The following is a 25,543-nucleotide window of genomic DNA, read 5'->3' as shown; positions in this document are numbered from 1 at the left end:
AATTACCACGAATAGGGGTACAGACGCGTATAGTCTAATTGAGTATTCCATCAACCTGGCGTAACGCTTACCGACGCGCGGCTACCTATACATTTATGTATGCATGTATGTTTGTTTGCGAACGAAGATAGCGCCCGCATATCCTTGCCACTCTTCCCGCAGCTGTGGACGCGCTCGTTCGACCGTTTGGTTAACCAAACGGAACCTGCGCCACGATTTTTCCCCAATAATCGTCTAATAATCGTCCAATAATTGTTCTTTCTCCAAGTGGGGACACCAGCGTTCGTCGATTTCGATTCACGACCACGAGGCGGAGGCGTTTGAAAAAAGTTGATGAAGATGCTCGCGATAACGATACTCCTGTTAACGCTATCGAGGTTTTGGTCATGGGGGGAGGGCTACAAACGTGGCAACAATAATTGTTGCGGTCGCGCTGGCCAGTTCGCCAGTCGAGGAAGAAAAACCGTGATCGTTCGAGCATGGAGAACAGCTTTATAGCGGCGTGAATTATTTACTCTCGCTGTTTTTCTACCGAATTATTATCCGCCGCTGGCGCAACGCGTAAAATCGTCGGTAACTTTTGCGAACGTGCAACGCCGCGTTAATTAGAGCATAAACTTATTAAATTTACGAGGCCGAGTGTACGCGAATTACGTGTATAATTGTTTGGCGAGAGGGACGGCTTCCTTCCATCGACGCGAGATAAAGAAAGGAAAGAGAAAAAGGAGGGAAAAAAACCGGGTGAAACAAAAGCGGAGAAAATATTGTCTTTCACGCGTTCGAACGCGTTTCGTGCGAAACCAATCGGAGAATATTATTCGTGGACGTAAAAAAAAGGTGAACTAGCCTCGGCTCGGACAGAGAGCGAGAACGAGAACGATACTTATCTCGGGTGACGAGTGTTAAAGCTAGGGCGAAGCTAAGTCGGGTTGAACGCGTGATCGCACTCGCGAGTTCCTTAATGAGGGTGCGCGACAGGAACCTCTCAGGGTTTTACCGCCGAGGAGAGGCCCGGGACCGCGGTTGCTCGACTGTAAACTCGTAAACGGTAGTGATCGGTTCGGGAACCGGAAGTGACGCAGTCAGGTAAATGGTAGTTATCGATAGCCTGTAGTTAGGTTCGAGGCGCGTATTTCGTCCAAACGCCAGCGCATAAAAGAGAAGGGAACCGAGTGGAAATCGAACAAATCATCCCTCTAAATAATAGGGCGGTCGAGCGAGCAGTAAACTTTTTACAACCCCCGCCGATCTATTCCTCCATTCCGCTCCAGTTCGCTCTCTCTCTCTCTCGCTCCTCGTTTCCGTCTCTAATCTGAAAAGTCGCGGTATTTTTTCGATATTTAATTAAGCGCCCGCGATCGTAAATTCGTATGGTCAATAGTTATCGTTCGCGTCGCGTACCCACGGTTATACATGGTTCGGTTAAGTTTAAATCGAGTTAGGCTACGCGGATTCGTATGAAATCCGGTCCACAGCGTGTGATTACAAGCGAGGTTGCGCTACATTATCGTCACCGGTAATTGCTATAAATAAGCTGTAACGTAATATAATAATTATCATCGCGTGCAGAGGGCTAATTTAGTCGATCGAGAATATCGTCGTTTCTCGATCGAGGGGCGAGCGCGGATTATTGGTTGAAACGAACGAACGAACGGACGGCTGAGAGCGTAGGGGGGGGAGAAAAATGTAGTCACGCCTCGATTTCCCTGGCATTTCAACCAAAGCGAGCCAAAACAACTTTTTCGCTACGAAAAAGATGGCGGCCGCTCGAAATATCCACGGGAGATCGTGCCGCCAATTCAATTTCCCGATATGTATCCAATTACTTGCGGTTCCTGGTAATCAATCGGGGCAAAAACGATTTCGAGCGTCGCTCGAATACGTTATCGGCCGTACCCGGTAGAAGGTTTTGCTCTGACATAATCAACGACATCCGCGATTTCAAAATCCCGATCCGCGAACCAGTCGCCGCGGAACAGTGGGATGCAAGCGGCTAGCTGTGTAGATCTGGTGTGTGTGTGTATGTGTGCGTTGGGAAAGCTCGAGCGTACCGTAACTCTCTCACGGTGTGCATGCTGTTATTTACGGTTTGCAAAAAACGCCCGTTGCAAATCCGTTTAATTACTCGGACGGAGGCACGGGGAATGAATCTTTGGCGTGGCCGGGTAGTAACGTTTCGCGATGTCGTTACGGAGAAAGCGATCGTGAGAAAGAGTATCGGCGTTTGTTGAACCGGCAAGGAGAATAGCGACGATGCGAAACGATATCGTGGTAAACGCAGAAAGACACGAGCGGCGATAAGCGTCGGTTCGCCGGAGGCCGGGGTACGACTGTGGAGGTGGCCACCAGGAGGATCGGTAGGATGCTTTTAGCCGGCACAGGGACAAGTTATTTATTGTTGTTATCTGCCGGTCCCGTGACAGCGAAAGAGCCCACTGGTTCATGGTAATGCAGGTACGGGGAGCTCTCAATCCTTCTCTTATTAAAACCTGCCCTCGCTATCGGTTACTTATACTTTAGTAGGCTGCCAACCTGTACAGTCGTTCATAGAAGTTATTAGGCGAGGAATTAAACCGACTCGCGGACGTGGATGCGCGTTCGTCGTTCGCGACAGGTTTCTCCGGTCGAGAGATGGAAAAACTCGGGGAAATTTCCGCGATGCTGAAACAGTGACGAATCCGCGCGCGAACCCTTCGGACGTTCACGGTCGCGTTTCGACGAGCGTTCGAGCAGAAGCGCGAAGAGGAGGCGCGATGGTTCGAGAAAAGATGAACGAGAGAATTCGGCGGGTTAAATTGCGATGACTATACGGCAAGAGCCATTACGCTAATGGGACGACCGAGCCGAGAAAGCTGGACTCTATCAGCATCTCGAAGGGACGCGAGGTGGGTAGAAGAGTGGAGAAGCACAGGGGGAAGAGAAGGAGAGCGAGAACCACTGCCGTACGAACGTGCCGAACAACGCATTATTCATAATCTCACCGAAGAGCGGAGGTGATCGCGTGAAAAAAACCGCAGAGCCCAATTGTTTCCCGGTTCGCGCGCCGGAACGCCCGCGTCGTTAAATCGTGTTCCGTTCGTAATCGTGTCTGGATTTTATATACGTCGATGATTCGTCGTCGTCCGAGTGCATCGATGCGGTTACATTTCGCGCGTAGCCGAGACGAGTCAAGTCCGACGGTAGAAATGAATGAAATTTGGATCGGTGCGCGCGCTAATCGATACGCTGGTGGATAACGCGGAGATAACGGTGGTTGAAGATATCAGCGTGGGTGGAGAAACGTGGCGTGGTCCGATCGTAAAACTGGTCGCATTCTATTAATTACATCTCGGTTATTATCATTGTGCAGCGATCGGGAAAGAAACCGGTGTCGTTCGTCGCATGAAATAGTTGGTGTATCGCGGAGGAAGGCACTTAGAACGGTGAGTTATCGAGCCGTAAAAGCAAAAGGTATTTTAACGCGCGGGATGCATGTCGCAATAAACGCGAACGTAAAATTCCATTATCGCATTTCTCGCGGTTTACGCTCAACGACATTGTAGTTCGCGATAAATTTCACCGAGGCGTAAATCGATGAAACGAGTAAAGGGTAAGAGAATAGATACGCGTATAGAGATATATAGACGATAGAAGAAGAAGAGAGAGAGAGAGAAAGAGAGAAGGGTGCGGGGATGCGGAGAGTGTACCAACCTTGATGAGTCGACAGGGTTACTCCGGATGAGGCGAAACCACCTCGATTAGCCTTCTCGAACACAGTTAACAAGAGAACAAAATAATGGCACTGGTTCTCGCACAGTTCGGATCACACGCGTTCAGACGGTCGGTGCTGCGAGATCACCGCGATCGACCGATCGGTAACGGAAAACATGGGCGCGGACGCGCATGGAAAGCGAAACGGCGGGCCGTGACGGAGTACGAGTACGAGTACGAGAACGAGAACGGGAACGGGAACGCGAACGGGAACGGGAACGAGAAATAAGAATAAAAGAAAGGAAAAGGAGAGAGGCAAAAGCGGTAGGGAAGAGATCGACGCGCACTGGGTAAGAGAGCTTTTGCTGGCGTTTGAAAGAAGCGAGAGGCGTACGCTGCGGCTGCGCGAACCGGTGTGTGGGGCCGTTTCCTCGCTCGGATAACTGGATGGAAGAGACGGCAAGGTAACTTCCCCCACTGGCCAACACCGGAACTTTCGAATGGTTCGCGCTGCTATCGGTGCGCGTCCACCTTGCCGTGGATCGTTGGGTGAACCAGTCGTTTTGAAACGCCCGCCTTCGAATCACGACCCGCCTCGGCTCTCCACGCTCGACCAATCGACGCCGAGGGAACCGGCGCCAATCGACGCTGTTCCATGGCTACGCCTTCTCATTTCGCCTCTTCTCTACTACTCGCTTCCTCGTTTGCTTACTTCGCTTCTATGCGTCTACTACTCCTACCCCGCGGGCACTTCTTTTCTTACTCCGCGTTCAGATCGAATCTCCTCGCGTACCAAAACTTAAAATGGCAACCGTTCTGCTACGCGTCGTCTCCTCTCAGCCCCCTCGCAGTGTTCCTTCCTATTCCGCCTAATCGCCGGTAGAGATGTTAATACATCTACCGTGTATCGCGGATAACGATCGTACGAACCGATGAGAAAGTTGAAGCGGACGATCATCGACGCGTATTGGTTTCAATGGTCCATTAACCGCTCCTCCAAGCTATCATTAAACGGTCGACGGAATGGATGGATTTATCCTGGCTAACCTACGGTAATTCGTTGCTACGAGAGTCGTTCGAGACAGTTTTCCTAGTTACGCGGGCACCGATGACGAGGCGAATCGCGTTGCACCGCGGTGGAGATCATTGACCGTTCTTGTCTCGATAATTACGAGTACCCCATGCGGCGAGCTTATCTTCAGTTTCACGGGGCTCCTCCTCCGTCGAAGAGGGTCCGCTGCTATCCTCTCCGAACTCTCTCTCCTCTATCTGATCTCGATGATCGATTGCTGGCTACCGACTCTCGAAATTACATACGGTTAACTGCGGCTACAAATAATTATCCGAGGAGCTACTTTCGTCCCTTCTGGCGATTCACGTGATCCGTCCTGAACCCCGGATATTATCCCCCGTATTATCGCTTAATCTACCGATACGAACGATCAATTATCCGGGCTACTCGGCTAACGCGAACGGTGGAAATCGAACGAGATGGAAGGATTCGAGACTGCTCTTGAATATTTCCTCTAATACTATTGGTATTTCTAATATAGGTGTAACATTGGTACACAGCCGATCTCACGGGTATCGGCGTCGGCGCGGCGTCTACGGTCGATCATCGACCATTGTGATCTTGTTTTCACGGTGTTGTTCTTACCGTGTCTGGATACACAATGACTGAAAGGAAACGATTACGTCACGATGATGTCATTAGCAGGGACCACGCCCCCTACGGCGCTACCCCATTACGCCGAATCATCGACCGGATGAGTTCTCCACAGCCTCTCTCTCTCTCCCTTTTCCCTCGATTCATCTCAGCCCGGAGAATCGTTCCAAGGTGTAAGAAACTGCGCGGTTAATTCGAACTCGTGGAGGACCTCCGAGCACGTACGCGTGGATGCCCCACTATTATGACTGGTTAATTAAATAAGACTTTTTGCGTCCGAAAGAGGCGGTCGATAAGTGACTCGAGTTTGCTCGACTTTCTTGCGTCGATGCGGAGATCACGGACGCAAAAACCATTCAATCTCGCGTACGTCGCGTACGTCTCCCAAGCGATTCGGATCGGCGCGTTTGTCACCGATTCGAAGAGATTTTTAACGCGTACGTGGCCGCGCGATGGGTATCGCGAGACGGGGTGGAAAAAGGAACGTCGAGAGAGTTAGTAGCGAAAGAAGAAGCCGAGGATGACGTAGAGAATGAACGAAAGGGGATCATTGATCAGATCGGACGATCGATAAAGATCCCGGCTAACAGTCATTAAGCCGACTATTGTGAGGTAGCAACACCCGTTTGATTGGTCAATCTACACCTTCGTCCTTCTTGAAACGCCATCGGTAAAGGACAAAAGCGGGTTTCGATCGCGATGTAGTCGTCTCGGGAGAGAGCGCAATCAACGATGACTCGGTGCGTTCTCCGCTCTTGGAGAACGAACCGAAATGACTGTTTTAAATTTATTTCTCTCGATGGTCGATACCTCGATTCTCGAACGCGCGCTATATATAATACATTCTACTGGAACGCGACAAGAAACCCGGGCGAAACGACGAAACGAGAGGCCAACAAGAAAACTCGAGCAGCGTCTCTCGGTTATTGGTATTCTTGAACCGTTTACTCGTTTTATTTTCGTGGAACGTTGCCGGTTGATTTATTTCGAATCGCCGTCGAAGCGAGCGAAGGACTTGCGGTCGGTGTTCCGACGAAAAAATCGAGGAGGAATTGCCGCGAATTTGCACCATCGAGCACCGGGGATCTCGTTAACCAGTCGAAGGAAGTGCTCTGCGGTCTGGCAAAGAACGCGGCTCGCGTTCGAGCCTGTTTGTTTAACAGGAAGAAGGTTCGCGCGCAGCTGCGTCTTTCCTCTTTTTCTTTCGATGTTAGTTGCACGGGGTGGACGGTTAAAGGTTTAAGGTTGGAACGGCGAAAAATTGGATCGAGCGTCGACCGATCGAAAAAGAAAGGGACCGCGTCGCTCGGGTAGGGAGACGCGGTTAATAGCGGCAAAACTTGCCGGGCGATTGTCAAATTATCGATAATATCGCTAAACCAACAAGATCATGCGGCCTGTTGTCCGGCGAGAGCGATGCGAATCGTGGAACGAAACCGCAAGTGCAGATTACGCGGGGCGATGGTGCGTCCGCGGCAAGAAAACACAACGACGATCAACAACCCTTCTACACGCGCTCCTTTGAACTTTCATTGGGCTAACAGCCTACCTGCATGATCCTTGTGCACGCACGCTCTCTACTCTCCCAGAGCGTGCAATCCCCGCTATTTAACCGGCGAGTATCGTTGCGCGTTCGAGCCGCGAAATAACGCTCCGCCGGTCGATAGAACTGTCTGGTTGCGGTCAAACCGTTTCTAGAGGCGCAAGATACGATTACGCTCGATTTCCGACGATCATCGCGTCCCCCGACGTGCATCGGGTACGATAACGTACCGAACTGTCGAATGGAAATGCAAATTGATGGGCGTGTCCGCGAACCCCGCAAGGATAATAACGATACACCCTAACACTCGACCGAGATACCTTCCTCTTCCAAATCCCTCTCGAACAAAGTGTCGATAATGCTTGGCTCGTTTATTTCTCCCGCTTCGACCAGTTTTCTCGCGGGAATCGCCAACCAATTAAACACCGCTCGGTGACGCAACAGGAAGAGCGCGTAATCCTTGCGGTTCGCGTCAGTTTCTAGGCTAGTCGCTCGGTTCGTTTCTTTATTTTCTTTTTTTTTTTCTTCGAGAAGCGATCGAGTCGATGAACCGCGTTAATCGTTTGTTCTTCCACGAAGGGGTTCGAAGTAATATCCCTCCCTCTCTCCCCCCAGGGTTAGTAGTTTCGTTTCCTCGCCGTATCCGGCGGTGACGAATTGTAATCCGAACGGCAACGAACGATAAAGACGACGAGGGTAAAAAGAGCGGTAAAAAGTGTTTTAACGATAATTCAGTAGAGAAGAATCTTGATTGCAATCTAATTTTGTAGAGGGGGGAGAAAAAGAAGAAGGAAAAGAGGCAGACCGGTACGGTTCTTAAATAAACACGGAGGTTCTACGCGTCGCGTCGGATCCTTTGGCAGTTCAGCGGTGTATCCGTATAGGTGTGCGCGGGTCGGAAGACGAGCCGATGGTGACTCTGCGAATTTGGTTGGCGTCAGTCCGACTCCTAGCAATTTCACGGCAGGTTAACCGCCACCGCGATGGGACAGTGTTTTTACCCACTTTATAGGAGCCAGATTGCACGCGATGCGTGTCCCATCCTCGATCGGTCAACGGCCACGCTTATTCCGATTTTTAATAAGTTCATTTCGTACGAATCTCCTCGGGATGAGAAGGTGTCGAACCGTTCTTCGCGTTTCGATCATTTCCAGCCGTCCAGCTAGTTTGGACAACTGTCTAGTACTGGAATAGCGATACTCCGCGTATCGGGCAGCGATAGCGTTAATTATATTTTACGACGCGACAATTATGCAAACCCGGTCCGCGGTGGTGTTGGCTTCGTTCGGCTCGAGACGAGACGGAGCTGAAACGGTCACGATCTCGGCTCGATTTTGTTCCTCGAACTCGTCGTCTAATTCCCCAATTTGAATTTGCACGCGCATGCTCTCGAAATCAGTTCGAGGTCACATCCCCGTGGCAATCAAACGGAAATGGAGGGCCGATCCGTCGGACCGGGTTCCACTCGAGCCTGGTCCCGGTCCGTCTTCGTTCGGTCTTAACCGAGGGACGATCATTTACGAAGAGGTATATAAGCTTGTGTACAACTCTGTAGACAAAAATAATCAAGTGTGATTGCTCGTAATGACGGGGCTAAGCTGTCCAGCTTAACAAATGATAGTCCCGCGAGCAAAGGGAACGAATAAAGGGTGGACAGAGAAGATGGGAGTCTGGTATATCCAACCTGGGGCCAGATCGGTAATCGATCCGATCCGCATGGAAAACACCGCTACGATGCGCGGTCGTTTCTTATTAATAGGCGCGCACAGTCTCTCCTCGTCTCTATATACCTCTCCGTTGAAGAATTTGCCAATCTTTTCGACTCGGCTGTCTCTCGGTTCTCGCGGTACGCGCGAGATCGTTTCGTAAAAATTTCCAAGTTACGCTCGGAATAGTTTCGCGGAGATGAGGGAAGAGGGAAAAGGATAGGCGAGGATGAAACTGGCGGAGTAACAGGCGGCTACCGTCCTCGGCAACCTTAATGAAGGAGAACAGAGGGCGTGCTCGGGTGCACCGGCCAGTAAGCAATGTATCCAAACCTGTAATTATGTAGCTTGCTATACATCTCATCCATAACGGTTATTAACAGGAACCTGACGTCTCTCGGTGCTTCCTCTCTCCCTTTACGTTTTTCCTTCCACTGCGTCGACTTGGCGACACGTTGCCCTCCCGAGAGCTCCTATTAAAAATAATTTATCTCTAACCCGAATTAGAAGATTGCCCGTTCCCGTGGGCTGACGTATCGGTCGATCTATCGAATGTAAAAAATTAATTTCATACCGTGTCACCGACAAGTGCAACAAAGCAGAGAGAGAGAGAGAGAGAGAGAGTAAAACCGTCAATGATTTATGTGATTGACGAGACGCGCCGTAGGAGCGAGCGTCGGGCGTAAAATATGAAGCAGGTAGGCCGAATAAATTTCAAGAGAGCGTAACGACGCGTTCCCGGCACCTCCGTGATGCCAAGAGTAATGCTCGCCGTTGCCGTATCGAACGGCTCGAGAGCAATTTCCTCTTCGGTAATGATCGTTTATAGCCAATCAGGATCGCGTTAGGTTCAGTTACGAGCACCGTGTCAACCGGTGACAGCGAGCCTGGAAAATTACACGGCCTATCGGCAATTAATTCGCTCGGTTTCCGCGGGGTAGAAACGTTGTTACTTTTCGATAATCGACCTTTCGGGGCCAGGGGATCGTTAGACTCCCATCGACTACTCGGCTCGAGAGTGTACCAGGCTTTTTGCTCGACGAGCGATGTGTTTCGCCGGTGGAAAAGTCCGAAAATTAGCCGCGCCAGAAGAAACACCAGATCGACGCGGAGTGGATGCTCGTCGGACGCTTTCGACACGCTTTTCTGCGCTTTTTCTCCCCTTTCTTCTCGCCTTTCGTAGAGATTCCGAAATGTCGGCAAAATTTTTTGCCCGCGTAACGATTCCGAAAGTTGCGCCGGTCTCCCTGGAAGTCGCACAAATCGTCCTTTGGCTACGGAGCCAAAGAACGAGGACACGGAACGGGGAATAGGAATCAGAGACCGGAAACCGCGGCCAACTAATTTCACGATATAAAAAGAGGGCCGTAGCAACGAGCAGTAGTAGTAGTCGGTCCTCGAAGGTAGACAAAGAACAGCCGACCTGTCATCTACCAGCAATCTAACCTGGTCTCGGTGTGGGTGGGTGTGCTCCCAGCGAAACACGAAAGATCAACGAAGGTCGCGCTCGACGACGTCTCCTTTTATATTCCCTTTTTTCCTTTTTTTCTCGCCTCGCCTCTCGTTTTTTACCCTCACCCGTGGATGCTGCTGTGGTGTATCGAGGCGATTTATAGGAGGCTCGGTACTCGGGAAAGGTGTCTTATTATAGGAGCGAGGATCAGGACCGAACGACAGAGGTCACAGAGAGCCGGGAAAGGGTGGGATCAATTTTTTGTCCCTCGAGGTTTATCGCTGGCCGTAGTCACAGTCGGCGCAAAAAACGGGCAGTTACCTAATGAGCGGCAATTGAGTGGCGACCAATTACAGGAGGGGCCGGTCCAACGCATAAAATGCAACCGTCCAATGAGCACTGTTCACCATCTCTGCCCTTTCCTTCTCCGCTCTTTCTCCTTTTCCTTCTCCTCCAGCTTCTCTGCTCTCCGCGTACCGATCGCTCCCTTTCGCTAGCCGCGATCTCTCCTGCGACGCACGACGATGGAAAACCATGCGTGCGCGCGTCCGCGCCATCAACCGGGAAAGGAAAGGAAAGGAAAGGAAAGGAAAGGGGAAAGGTAGCGCGTGTCGCTTTCGTTTCGTCGTTCCTCGTGCGCGTGGTTTAACGTTCGAGCGAGACCGGTACCGGAAATTGGCCTACGTCACGGAATCGAAGGCCTCGGTCTCTCTAATACGGTCGAACGAACGAGGTAGCGGCGATGGAAATATAACGAACGCGCTCGCGGTCGCGCACGCCTGCGTGCTCTTCCCGGTTTCGTAAATTCCCCTCGCATTCGATCACCGCGAACGATAAACTCGACGTTGGTTTACGAGCTCGACGAGCTCGAATCGTTCCTCTACACGAGAGAACCCTATCAACCTCGGTTTCGTTATTCGATTATGATTATTATACCGCGGCGGGCCTACCCGATCAAGGACAAACTTTCGCGTCGGCCAGAGCGAAAGCCAGTTCTCGTCCGCCGATCGTTTCGTCGTTATGAACGCGCGCGCTCTCTTTTAAACGCGGCTCCCTCCTCGTCGTCCTTCTCGAGGCGACGAAGCGATAAATCTTCCTCGATATTTAATCGATCGGAGGTGGAAAAAAAAAGAAAAAAAAAAAATGCGGCACCATAATTGCGTGAATTTTTCGAGCCAGTTATAAGCTGATCGGTATCAGCTCCGCGTCGAGGATAGCCTCGCGCATGCCTCTTGATTACGAAAACGATCTGTCGATCATCGATTGGTCCGATCGTTGTTCGCTTGAAACAAGAGAGAAGCCAATCTCGTTCCCTTCGCTTTGTCGACTCGTTGAATTTGACGCGTCCTTGACAGTGAACCGCGGCGGTGACAGCTCTCGCAACGCTTCACGCTTTCTCGCTGGATCATCGTCGTCCTGCACTTGCCGGCGCAACTTCCATTATTCTCTCCTCGTGTTGGTCTTGGTGTTCGTCCGGCGTTCTCGTCCATTCTACCTGCTGGTTGGGCCACCGCGGCATTAACGAAGATTGCCGAGGAAAATGTTTCCCTTTCGAAGAAACAGCGGAGGGGCTGTTTAAAAGAGTCGCAATCAGAACCGCGTATCCACCGATTCAACGTTGATGCGCGGTTTAACGGATTATTAATAAGAATATACAGGCGGGTACGTCGATACGTTCGAGAAAACGTATGGCTCGCATTCACGGCCGCAGCGACCATTAGAGGAAAGGTAATAATATTTAATTGCATTTTACGACATGCCCGTTTTCCTGTTAATTGTAATTGCCATCAAAGATGGCCGCGCGTGGTTAGCATACAGTGTTGCCACTACACAACAGATCTCGAATACGCTGTCACGCGAACTAGCGATGCCTTATCCGTCCGTTAACTTTCGCTTTTTTTTTCCCTCTTCCTCCATCCGTGGTTGCATATTTTCTCCCCTTCTTGTCCGCGCGGAGATTGGAAAAACGCGGCTCGGAACCGCGGCCGCCGACAATGTTACCGACCCCGTAAACGTCACCTCCGATGTTTTACGTCGCGCATCGCGCACGCGAAATTCAGCTAATCAAGTCGCCTCGCTATAAATTAGTTGGAAGCGTTTGCGGTTTTACAACGCGCGCGCTAATTCCGGTGACAAGCGACGCTTCTCCGCTTCCTCGAGGAGGAGGAAATCCTCCTCGCCTAAATAAGTAAAATAGCAACAGATCGTGACGTAACGTTTAGCTCGCGGTAGGCTCGTAAAGCATTTAGCATCGCGATGTACTCGCGTCGGTTTGCTTCGTAAATCGCGGTAAATACGGAACGCGAAGATAATATCGGGCGGAGGAAATAAATACGCGTGCGCCTCGTTGGTTGGCCTACCGGCAATCGTATAAATAAACGGTCGTAACGAAGTTCGCACGTCCGATGCTCATTCGTCTCTAGGAAGGCGAAGTTACGCCGCGCGCGCGCGCGGGATCGGGAAAATTTATTGTTCGAGGGTCGCACGAATTAACACTGACGCTGCCCGAGATCCTATCGATCGTTTAGATAAATAAGATAATTATGTCGGTCTAACTGCGCGGTGCGCGCACGGTGAGAAACACTTGTCCGCTTCGCGCCCGGATCGTCCTCTTTATTCGCATCGCGCCCTCGTTTCCACGATTCCTAAGTAAATTAGCAACGAGCAAGGAGAAAGAACCGCGCGTCGGAGGTCTGAACATTGTAATTCCAATTACGCTCGGTTTATTCTCTCATCCAAGACGATCGATCGCGATGATAAAGACACTGCATCGCTGTTTTCTTCCCCCCGCCCCCCTTCCCTCTCTAACGAATAGATTAAGTAATTAACGAGTACTCTTTATCGCGCGATAATTGGCCCGTTCCGTCGGATAAATTTATCGCTGCGATCGAAGCGAGCGAGCAAAGTTGCCCGTTTTCGGGTATCCGCTGCTACTCGAAAGAGTTTGGTTCGCGGGCGAAAGAACGGATAGGTACGCCAGTGGTTGCTCGCGTGCGCTCACCTTCTCTGACCTACGCCAATGTGATATATGCTAATTGCAATTACACCGCGTGTACGGTATCGCTGACTGCTCGGTGTGCTCGGTGCACCGGGTTCTCTCTCTCTCTCTCTCTCTCTCTCTCTATGCCCCCGCGTGACGAGCCCACGGAGTTCCGCCAACTTTGCGCTAACTTACTAAACTCAAATTTAACTGGATCTCATTTGCCTCCACTTGTTCACCGGCTACCAGCTCGGTTCCGCGCGCGCGATTCAATTTACGCCGGCAGACAGAGCCGAGTACGCGGAATACCTCTAATCGTTCTTAACGATTGTTCCCAGCCTCGCGGTAATGGTCTAATGTTAGACTCGGCGCGCGATTAAATTTAGTCGCGAGTCGACGATCGTTACGAGGGGTTGCGACGTTATCGGTGTACACGATCGGCATTTTTCTCGTGCCTCGCGCGTACGTTCTTTTTAGAAAAAGCGCACAGAATGGGATCGCGTCGAGCTACGTCGAAACGAAACGGAACGGAAGATGGATAGATAGATATCTTTTATCGAATCGATTTCCGCGATATCGGACGTGGCAGTCGGCGCGCGGTTATCGCCGCGACGGCGTTCGAAAAATCGTCGAATTCGCGGAAGCCGTGTAAACGTTTGCCAAGCTCGAACGAGAAATCGCGGATAGGGAGTTATTAGACGGATCGATCGGGGCGAATGACAAAACGGAGAGATCCCGATTCGATAGCCAGGATTACGGTTGTTCGCGTTCGACACGCAACCGTAATAGATTTGCGCTCTATTTCGTCGTTTACGGACGCGACGGTCTCGATCTTTTCGGCGGTGAAAAACGTACACGAGCGTAGCGGGTGTCGTTTCTCATCAATTTTAGACGGCGCTGTCGCTCGTTTTCTACCTCGCAGTTTTAATTAACTCGTTCCTCGAAGGAAAATTAATAGGTGACCGGCGCGAGTTGCGTCGCGTTCGGGCGAATCGCGATCCCCGAACGGGATCGTAATAAAGTTAACGGAGAAAAGTTACAAGCCGGTGAAAATCGTAAACATATTAGCGTTCGCGCTGGTATCCGGGAAATACGGGTTTCGTTTCGTTTCGACGCCCAATGTCGGGATTATATATGCACCCGTAAAACTTGTAATACGTCCTAATTGCGCGTCGTCCCTCCTCGGGCGAGCGTTTTGTAATTATTAGCCGGCGCGCGTATCGGCGTGCAATTATGCGACACTTTGATTTGCCCGGGCATTCATCGGCTTACACGCGTTTTATATTACGCGCCCCTCGACCGCTCCGCCCATTCACCGAGCTCCCACATATTATCTACGCCTTTCGTTAATCGAAACGCCGGGCATTTTATGGCCTTTTACTTTATCTGTAGCTTCAGGGAAACACGTGTAAACGAAGCTGCAGTTTGCTTTTACGATACCACGGCCGCTAAGAAAGAAGGCTAACCCGTTGCGCGGCCGTCTTATTGATAACGAATCGCACAAAGTTTCATAGCGAACACCATCGTTCCTCTTGTAAAACGAGAACGCGAACGGTAAGAATAAATAAGATTTACTTCTCATCTGGACCCCCTCCGCCCCTTTTACCTCGTGCCTCGACCTCTTCTTTTTTAATCCACCGCCGGCAAGTTTTTTGATCGAGCGACGAACAGAGAGAGAGAGAGAGAGAGAGTCCGAGGGGGAGAAAATTCGCGGGGCGATGTATCGAAGGAGCAATCGCGATAATTATCGTGCCAATGATCGAGAAAAAGCAGCCAGCTGTTGGCGTCTCCGGGTCGGAACTCGTAACGCAGGAATTCCGGAATATCTATTCGATACCTCCGACCGTTGGCTCGCGTAATTGCGCGTAATTGATCGTCCGTTCGAGCCGGCGATGCACCAGCGAGCGTACAGTTCGTTAAAGTCGCAACGAACGAGCGTCACGTAGCCGCGTGCCCGGCAAAAAAGGCACGCTTCGCGCTGCCCGCGAATAAACTTCTCATTTTTACTCTGGCCGCGTGGCCGAACCGATTTACCGGACCCGGCGATCTTTAAGGCAAACGCGTTCAATCTCGGTTCGCAACCAATTAGCCGTACTCGATCGTCCCGCGGATATATCCGCCCGACAGTTTTTGCCAACCCACGATATTTCAATGGCTACGCAACGCGTCCCGATTCTCATAGAAATCTCTAATTTAGATAACGCGCACGCGAACCTCGTTAAAACGATTCCCGTTCCCTGCGAAACTTAAAACGTCACTCGACTTCTCGTCTCACCCGAACGATCGATCTTCGCCTAGCTATATAGCTACAGATGAAACGAAACGTTCTTCTTTCGCGTTCTTCTCGTTGTTCGACGCTTCAGACCGAGGACTCTGATAACGGTAATTAATGTTGCTCCGCGTTGATTACCCCGCACGCGATACCCTCCTCCACCGCTCTCTCGTTTCGTCTTCTTTTCCCCAACCGCGGTTACCCTCCCTTGTTCCACGACGCGCCTTGTTCGGATCGCGAGGTCTATCTACGCGGATAATGGATATTTAATAAAGCGGGCAGAGGAGACGCGCAATTGCCCGGGCTCGGGCGTTGTTTCACGAATCTCGCGCCGGGGCCCATCCATCGATGCGAAATTAATCATGCAAGCTAAGTTCGGGGAATCCATTAAGCAGCGTGCCGTGACGATATCGTCATTAGGAATCTTAATATACGGGCCAAACAACCGGTGATCCATGATTCCCGACAAGTGCGATTGTCCGCTAAAATGAATATAAATCAAACCTTCTATCTTGGAGGCGCAAAGTGCCGTAATGGGCTCGCGGGGACCGATTCGCAGGTAAACGACCGGCCGATTGTTTCGCGTGGATCGACACCGTCGTCGTGGCACGCGGGGGTTCGACGAGAACTTTGACGAAAGGTTCGACGACAGCCACCACCCCGGTTATCTGCTCGTTGACGAGCGGCGGCGAGTCGTCTAGACGCGGAGTGGAGAGAAAAATTCACCCGTGGAAATGTGCTCGCGTTCCGGTCGATTTACGAGCCACGGCAACTTTTAGTGGACCAACGCGTAAGTGGACCTTCGAAAGGTCTCTCTGATCGTAAGTGCCTCTTCATTGCTGGTGCGTGCACCCGTCCGGCAGATAGCGGAATACCTCGGTAGAAAAAAAGAGAGGAAAGAAAGGGTGACTGCTCTTAACCGATCAGGGCCGTACCACCTAATGGGTTTGCCAGGCCACGTGACGCTTCGAACGCTTAAATGCGGGTCCGCAGGTGATCTCTACACCTCTCTTTCTCTCTCTCTCTCTCTCTCTCTCTCTCTCTCTACACACACCTATCGCGTACCTTGGCGCAAAAGTTGATCGCGCTAGGCGATTTTCGACGAGGACGAGGCGGTTGTTACGCGTACACACAGCGATGGTATACCCGGAGCGCGACAGGAAGGCGAGGCGAGTCGAGTCTGTTATCGTGCTCGAATAGCGGGACAACTTCGTGGTGGGCCTCCTATCTTAACCGAATTTAGGGAAAACACTTTACTCCCCGGCCACTGTCGCGTCGGTAGGAATGCTTGTCCTGCCACCGACGAACGTTCGGTATTCCTGGCATCCTCCTCTAACGAGGGTGCGCTTTCGAATCGACGATCGTGTTAAACTCGTGTTTCCTAATGGATTCCCGGAATCGTCATTCGCTCCTTGAATCACTCAAAACGAACGGAGTCTCCTGCTCGTTCCATAAATTCTTCGACTCGTTACCGCGAGGAAGCGATCGCGGAATATCACCGGACGTTCGCCACCGGGGCTGGACGCTTTTATGGGTGGAAGTTTGAAAATTGCTCGAAACGACGTATCGCGTCGTATAGCCAGCAGCTACGCGTAGGGTAGACGCGGTGCTGGAAGGCGAGGAGAGGCGACGACCGACCGAGTGGATGGTTCGTTCGTGGCCTGGAACTAATGACAAGCACGACGGTGACGACGACAAAGAACTGTTAGCAGCGGGTACTAGAGGCGAGATTGGCAGGAGGGCGAACGGAGGAGAACGGAGATCCGATAAAACGGTGCGTTTTGCTACGCTGCCTTCCGTCCAGGCCAACACCTGCGCCGAGTCGAGGCGAGGCGAGGCGAGGCGAGGCGCGCCGGTCTCTCCTATTGTGGCGCGATTAAAGGACAAATCGAATCGTGGCGGCGCAAAAAACCAGTTAATTCCACGGGATTGACTCGTCTCCGTTTAACCGTTCGGATCGAACGCGGCGGCGGATGGATCGAGCGAGACGAGACCGTTTCGTTTCCATGCGCAATCAGATACCGGACGAATTAACCGACCACTTGAAACAACATATGTCAGCAACGTTGTACCGGACTTATCGAGATCACGGTAACGACCACTTACGTTCTTAAGACCATAAATTAGGGCGTTTCTTTGCTTGAATTTATCTACGCGGTAAAGCGAGTCTAATGGTCAGGACGAGTCAAAGTAGCGAACGTCGTGTCGCGCCGTCATTGTCCTCGTTCTCTCTCGAGAGAGAGGCGGGGAGGTGGTACGCGGGTACGCCGTGTCCCGTCAACCACGACCGTTAAAAGGTTTTTCCTTGAAACCGGTGGAAAAATTTCGCCGTCGGGAGGGCCGCTCGAAAAAATGCAAACACCGGATGAGAGGAGATTGAATCGAAGGAAAGAAGCGATCAGACGCGCCACGAGTCCCGTCCAATTCCCCGAGTCGCGAACGCGGAAAAAGAAGGCACAATCTCCGCGGTCTGTCGAAGCGTGTCGGCCGCCGCGGCAAAAAACTGCCCTCCAGAAAATCGATCGACACGCGCTTTCCGTGTTCTTTAATTGACCACGGGAATATTAACGAGAATTCCTCGGCCGAGCATTCGCCTAGAGGAAATTCATTTTTACAGCTCGCGGCCGCGTCACGCGTAATCGCCGATCCATAATGTCGTCAAAGCAGTGTCGCGTTTCGGAAACGACACTTTCCGCGCGGTATCTTCGCGAGGGATCTCAACGCAGAGAGAGAGAGAGAGAGAGAGTCTTGCGCGAGTATTTTTAGAACGTCAGTAATTACCAGGATAATTTTACCGGTCATTAACGCACGCACCTGCCGATAATCTAAACAATCTTGTCTTACGCCGAGATCTGATAAAACCGTGTTCCCTCTATGTAGAACTGTCGTGTCCGTGGGCTTTCGTAGCGGGCTCGCGGTAAACTGTACGTTCGCGCGACACGATTAACTCCTTGTCGACTTACCGTCGTATTTCATTAAGACGGATATCGTTATTTATCGTTGAATCGCGCGGCAGTGAGTTACGCGCCGGTGAACGGCAAAGAAATTTCTACTTTAAAACGTATCGGGCGTGTTTACCCGATCGCGACGGTTCGCGAACGACTCGTTCGCACCGACGACGGGGTCCTGGGGGATTGAAAAAAACGATGGAAAGTTTCGAGTTAGCAAAGTTCCCTCGTTAGCGTCCCCTGCGCATCACGGTTCTGCTTTTACCCTTCGTACCTTCCTTCTTATTTTGTTCCCTTCCTCGCGTCGATGGCGTATACGCTGCGAGCGAAGGAACAAGTTAACGAGGTTGAACACTCTATACGTTTGATATTTACTCGGGGGACCCCGCCTTGGGTCTCGTTTTATCGAGTCATATATCAAAACTCGTCTGGGTAAAAATGCCAAGAGAGAGGGAAAGGTGGTGACCGCGGTCCGTCGATTGACGGAATCGTTTCGATCGCGACGATCGTTGATTCTCTCTAGTCGACCGAGTGAAATCGAAAAATGAAAATCTGCGGCAGAGAGAGAGAGAGAGAGAGAGAGAGAGAGAGAGAGAGAGAGGAGGGAGGGTTAAATTGAATTCGGGTGATTATTCGGGGTTTTAATTGGCATTAGCCCGCGGACACGCGGTTCCTGCGAAGGGCGAAGAAGGGCGAAGAAGGGTGGATGCCGGTGGTTAGATTGAAACGTTTGGGAGGCAGGGTCGAAAGCGAGACGAATGCGGCTCCTCGGGTATACGGCGAGCCGCATAAGCGTGGGTTTCCTGTACCCGGCGTGGCCCACATTCCAATAAATAACGAAACAAAGGAGCTGGAAATTCACCCCTCCCATCTGCCGTTTCGAGCTGCCGCCATATTTATATCCGATAACGAGCCGCCGGCAGATATTTACATTTTTAATAGCATAAACCCACAGACCTGACGGCCCGTTCGAAAATAATATTTCCCTTCTCCCCCCCGCCCGTTCCCTTTCTCGGTCGCCATCAACCGACCCCACCGTGGACGCCATTTATTAGCCCTAATTGACCGAAAGGGGTACGTAAACCTTTCTTGGTCTTTCTCTCGACCGGTCGTACGCTCGCTTCTCCTCGCAGCATATGGGGCTGTTTACGCGTTCCTCCGGGAGAGAGAGGAGAAAACGAGAGGAGACTCGTTTACCGCACGGCACATGACGCCCGGTATTCGGGTAACGATTAGCCCCGTCGAGTTAACAGGTGATCGCTATAAAAAAAAAAAAAAAAATGAAGGAAACCATAGCTTCGAATCGGATCGGTTACCCTCCCACCCTCTCTCTCTCTCTCTCTCTCTTTCTTTCCCTTCGTTGACGAGTGGAGGAGGAGGAGGAGGCGGGGAATCTCGTAATGGACTCGTCACGGTGGAAAAGTCGGTTATTTACGATCGCGCGGTGCAGGTCTGGGTTAAAGGGGTGTAGAGAGGGTGGGAAAAAAGAGGTCGTGGTGGGAGGGTTAATTGGATGGAGTGTTTGAGCTCGCAATTAGCGATTAGCAATTACTCGGTATCGAAATGGATGGAAGAAGGGTAGGGGTGGTGGTCGGCTGTCTCGGGCCGACGGAGCGATTAATGAGCCAATCGGCTAATAACGCGTCACGCAAGAATACGCGGTAACCGTTTTGCTTTGCGACGCGTTGCCGTTCGTTCGTTCGTTCGCGTTCTATCGATATTGTTGCCGTTATTAAGCCCGAACGTGTAGAACACTGCCGTTGCCACATCCTCACTCCCACGAGGATCGTGGCTCGTTACCCGATTACAGCCGCTCTTATTACCCGGGGTTCGCAAAGATCGATGCTCAACGATAGATGAAAGCTCCTCTCCGCGATGCTCGTTCTATTTTACAATCGAGCATTAAGCCGAGTAATGCGCTTTAATGGGCCCCGCGCCGCGGAATGGATGGGCTGACCGCGTGCGTGTTCGCGCGCGACTCACCCCTCGGTGCGCGCAGCATCCGTCTTTTTATAGTCGAGCGATAAACGCTCTCGGTCGCGATGATCGACGCGAACAGCGGAAAGTTGTTGAAACTATGGCGAGAAAAAAAGACCGCGACGCGGCTCAACGGGGATGGGATGGGGGAGCAGCCACGAATTTCTCGGAAAACGATAGGTAACTGGCCCGGGTGAAATATGCTCGAGGCTGAAACGGGATAAAGCTCTGCTAATTGGTGTGGCGAGGACGAGTGCCGAGCGCCTACACTAGCCTCGTGTTCACCAGTCGCGTAATTCCGGCTAATTTATTTGATTGCACCAGCATGCCCGACTCTGCTCGCCGTAATAAGACTCGCCCTCGCCCCTTTTACGCTCCTTCTCCCACCAGGAGGATCTCTGCCAGTCTCTCAACGACGACGACGACGACGACGACGAGAGAAGGAGGAAATCGGTAGGTAAACTCGTCTCCGCCTTCCTGGGTGAATTCGCGTTTGGTATCGCGGGGCTAGGAAAGTGATTTCGATGGTTTCGCGCGGTGGTCTGCCACGCAGCCCCTTAACAGCCCCTAACGAGCGAGCGTAGCGGCGAGAGGTAGCGGTTTTATACGCGCGCGAGCGACCGTGTGGGCTTCGGATACACCGCGAGGACTCTTAATAACAATGTCGTTTATAGTTAGTACACGGACGGAGGTTAGTTAGCCGTGGATCGCGGATGTTAGTCGGCGAGGGGAAAGAGAACGCTAATAAAACACAATTAGCGGCTGCTCTACCGGGCCCCGGCTGACCAATCACCGGGGTTCCGCGCGTTCTATCGTGTACGCGCGCGTAAAACTCCGACTCTGGTTATTTATGGCTTTCCCGGCGCGCATTATTGAGAGAAGGGCGTATACCTTCCTGTTCTTTTTTCGCAATCAAGCCTCTCGCCGGTTGCGCGCCACCCTTGGCTACGATCGCGACCGATTTCCCGTTCGAATCGGCATCCGTTCCTCCGGGGACGGCCGGAGAGAACCCTTCGCAGGGGGAGAACCCTTCGATCTCGAAGCCGATCGACCGCCAATCGTGCGTCGACAACCCCCCAAGGGCTCCGGTTCGACGCGTTTCGCTCGCGGGACGCGCAACCCTCCGGTTTCGAGCACCGTTTCCGGCCAATGGTGATGGCTCCTCGCGCCGCGACCAATTACGTTCGTACCCGCCGCGTCGAACCGTCTGTCTAAACGGGTGCTTTCAAAATGGTTGGAAAAAATACGCGAGCAGATAGAGGAGTAAAAACAAACGATAATGTTACGGTCTAATTTACGTTAACGAGCTGGTAATTACGCCGCACGATTAGCCGGTGCTTTGTTAGTAAAATTACTTTTACGCGAGTTTCAGGTAACCGTGTGTACCTTGTTCCGAATACTGTGTTACTTATTACCGAATACGTTACTTATACCGAAACGGCTCTATCCTTTCCAGCGTCATTTATCTATCGCCGATACGGATCGAATTTTTCTTGAAATTAACTCGAGTAGTCGGTGTATCGCTTAACGTGGTTATCTATCGGCTAACGAACGATCCGATTTAGGTGCCAGCCGGGTAAATATTATTTTCAACGACCGGATAGCCGGGATTATAGAAAAATGGTGTATTTTCAATTAGCATCGGAATAAGAATGGTCCATCGGTTGTAAATCGATAGGGAAGTGTTTACATCGGTTCGAGGTATCGTCGATCGGCAAGGACAGCGGGGTTCCCGAGTGATTGTGCGAGGGAATCGCGCGATCGCGGTTCGATTAATATGCGGGAACGGTCGCGAGGCGACACCGTCTCTACTACCTACTTGTTAATTACTCGATAACGAGGCGATACGGTATGCCCGCGGAATGAGATTCCGTTATCGCGCGAGCTCGTTTTGGTTTATCGCCAACGGCTAAATGGTAATTTGCTATTTATTTCCCGAGAGAGGAAAGTTGAGTAACGCGAGTTATCGCGGCCGCTGGCCACTTTGCATATCGGCAGCCCGTGTCTACGTGGGCATTACGGAAACTGTTGGCTCGGAGGAGTACGCGTTTTCGCGTCTGTCCGCCGAATAAGATCGTCGAGCCGGTTCCACCCGGTTCCACGCTCGTCACGCTCCCGCCGAAATCTCATCCACGGCGATCGCTCGAGAGATCGTCGAACGGGCCACGGCTCGGCTCGGCTCGGCTCGTTTCGTTTCGTGTTACCTTTAATTGGCCCAGTCGGAAACGAGTATTAATTTACCTTCGATACGTGTCGGCAATAACGACATCGATACAGTTTTTGCCGGGCCCAGGGGGGCAGAGAACTAATTTCAACTTAATCGTCGTCTTATCGCAATTTACCGAGTATAAGTGAACCTTAATTGACTCGATTGCTCTACAAGGACTGGTTGTTCCCGGTGAACCAGCGAGCACAAAAGGCGCTCGGCCGCAAAAACTGTTCGCTCGAACGAGCGTTTCTCGGTCGCGAGGAATGTCGAACGGCTCACGGTTCCTAGAACGTTCGTCTCCGGCGTCGTCTCGATCGGCTTACCGATCGGCCCCGAGCTCGCGTTCGATCCCCGGCTCGAATATACCATCCCATGAATGAGCCTCTCCTTGTGTATACGTATATGTATCAATGATCGCGGTGGTAGCCACCCTACGCGCTACTACGCGTTACCTTACCGCGGTGACCACGGTACGGTCGTTTAGAGAAAGAGAAACTCACTTTGCGCGGTTTCCGGTGTTTCCTCGGCCCCGGTTAACTCGCCCTCCTCGACGTCGACCAAACTCCGGATGCTGAACACACTTTTCGCCACGCGAGTCTTCTGAAGCTCGGCCATACCCTCCGCCGCTCTTCTCGGGGTGGTGCTCAGATCCATCGTCGTGTCCGAGAGCGAAACCAACGGAAGCGAGCAGCGAGCGGTCCTCTCTCTCTCTCTCTCTCTCTCTCACAGTACACACCGATTTCGCGCGGTCCTCTTCCCGATCCGCATCGCACAGAGAACCACGTCAACGATTCGATCCGTTCATCTGTTCGTAGCAACGCATTCGTACGAGTTCTCTCTCTCTTTATCTCTATCTCTCTCTCTCTCTCTCTCTCTCTCTCTCTGTGTCTATCGTCCCCTTATCGTCTTTTCGAGATCAGATTCCGATCGGTCGTTGTACGATCGATTAGAGCCGCTACACCGGAAATTTGATACTTATCAGCGGTAGTTTCGCGAGTTTTACGATCGCCGCGAGGCTACTACGGTTCGTTCGAGTGGATACAGCGCGATCGTTTGGAACCGGCTCGACGCGGGATGTCCTCCGTAAGGATGGGCCGTGACGACGAGAGTCAGCCCGATCGTCATCAACCGCGCGTATCATTGCAGACTGACGGGATCGCGGTGGTCCCGAGCGTAGCCGATCCACCCGGGAAAACTATAGCGCGTACAAGGTTTGTGTACCAACGGCACGCGAATCCGCGTTACCTGGAAACATCAATGAACCTTGTTCGCGCGAGTCGACCTTTCCACTTGTTGTGTTTATCGTCGCGCTGGGAGTCCCGTCAACTACGCGGATCGATCGCACGGATCATTGATGGTCTCGCGCTCGATCACTGCACCGTTCTATCGAGGCCCGGCACCGATCGCGTTCGCGGCGTTCTTGGTCCTGCTGTTGCTGCTGCTGCTCCTCCTCCTCTACCTCCTCCTCCTCGTTTCGTCGAGCGTCGCGGGCGAACTCGTCGAAGAAACCTGGTCACTGTTTCACACATCCCAAGAGCAACAGTGGAATCGGTCGATTCTTCGGGAGAAGAAGCGGCGCAGCCACGCGACGCGGAGCAGACACGAGAAGCGGCAGCGAGCACACGCGTATCGCGAACTCCTGTTCGGCAATGTTCGCGTTCGAGTTCCCTCCACCTCGAGAAGGTCGATCGTGTCCCAAGGTGGTATCACCTGGTAGAGGGGAAGGTGGAACATCGAGACACCGCCTACCTCGGACAAAATGGAGTTTCCTCGAGCTTACAACTCCGCCTACCGCGGTCCACCCACGTCGTTTGCCGGCGATTTACCGTTTCGCTCGAGCGTCCCTCGTCCTCCCTTCGACTTGCTCGAATTCTTGCCAACCAGAACAGGAGGAGGAAGAAGAGATAGAGGCAAAAAATACAGAAGAAGAAGACGATCATTGGGCATGGGTAAATTTTTCTCGATTTATTTTATACACTGTATCCGTTAAATCTTGAAATATATTACGTGCGATGTACTTAGGTATCGTTCGTGCGGGCAGTCGTTTGGAACGAATCGAACGCGAACGGGCTGGCGAAATTTCGATGAAAGAGTCATCGGTTCGTCTTCCGGGACGACGATCGATGAATACTGCTGGTAGCGGCGGTGAGTCGATCTGGAGACGTTCCAAACGATGGCCCCCGGTCGCCTCGACGGCGCGTTCACCTTCGAGAAACGCGAACGCGATTTACTCGAGTCGCTCGAGACGATTTCGTATACCTAGAGTAGTGCTGTTCGAACCAACTAAAGTGAAAATTACGCGGACAGGACGCGAAGAGAAACGTGGAAAGAAGTAATAAAAAAAAAGAAGAAGAAGAAGAATAAACTGAAAGCTCTCGCGATACATTGCTAGTTCGAGGACGAATCGAACGCGTATCTCGCTTCGAGGCGAACGCCTTCTTCGAGACTGTTCCAAGGTGATTCGTCCCCGGTGAAAAAGTAGAGAGGAGAAAATTAACGTACAATATATCTTTGGCACAATAAATACGAATACACGGTAGAATGGTGGACGATCGGTGCCCCGTCGACTCGCTCCCGGTCTGTTCCTGAACGCCGGGACACCCGCTCCTCGTCCGTTCGATCACGATACATGAGATCCATCCATCGCGTTCTACTTGCTACGCGATCCACGCTTAAACGAAAAGTGAACATTGAAACGAACCTTGCGACGATACAGCGAAATTACAGCTAACGATATTACACGCCTTAGCACCTAACGGGGTTATCGTTCCGGGAGTAATTATCAAATCTTGCGCCGGAATACTCGGGATCGTTACTCTTGCCACGCAGACAGCTCGATATCGAACACGCGTCGAAGCCTGAAATCGGCTGTTCTTCTCGGAGTCGCACTCGATCGACGAAACTTAACGACGGGACTTAAAATTCACGCACGGTTAATACCTAACGTATCGACGGCGCTGGCGGGAAGGAAACCATCGACTCATTGGTTAAGGTACCATCTTCCACGGCTACAACTTACCGTTCAGTCGCGCAGAAGCCTACCTTACCTGTCGCAGGCTGTACACGCGCGCTTGCGTCGACAAAAGGTAAAGAAAAGTC

At 51.8% G+C, this 25,543-nt stretch overlaps 2 protein-coding genes across 2 annotated transcripts in view; both read right to left on the bottom strand.

Moving 5' to 3' along the window:
- LOC143424066 (homeobox protein aristaless) overlaps positions 1 to 23,098 on the bottom strand; it is a 43,885-nt gene extending 20,787 nt beyond the window's left edge. Inside the window, exons 1-2 of the mRNA XM_076895874.1 lie at positions 22,945 to 23,098; positions 3,691 to 3,804 (exon numbers count right to left, since the gene is read on the bottom strand). Of these exons, the coding sequence (XP_076751989.1) occupies positions 3,691 to 3,804; positions 22,945 to 23,098 (268 nt within the window). The remainder of the gene's footprint in view (positions 1 to 3,690; positions 3,805 to 22,944) is intronic.
- Rpl18a (ribosomal protein L18A) overlaps positions 1 to 25,543 on the bottom strand; it is a 110,362-nt gene that overhangs the window by 59,199 nt on the left and 25,620 nt on the right. The window lies entirely within an intron of this gene.

Source organism: Xylocopa sonorina, chromosome 5 (assembly GCF_050948175.1).
Source record: "Xylocopa sonorina isolate GNS202 chromosome 5, iyXylSono1_principal, whole genome shotgun sequence".
NCBI lineage: Eukaryota > Metazoa > Arthropoda > Insecta > Hymenoptera > Apidae > Xylocopa > Xylocopa sonorina.
This window is presented reverse-complemented; position numbering and strand designations above follow the sequence as displayed.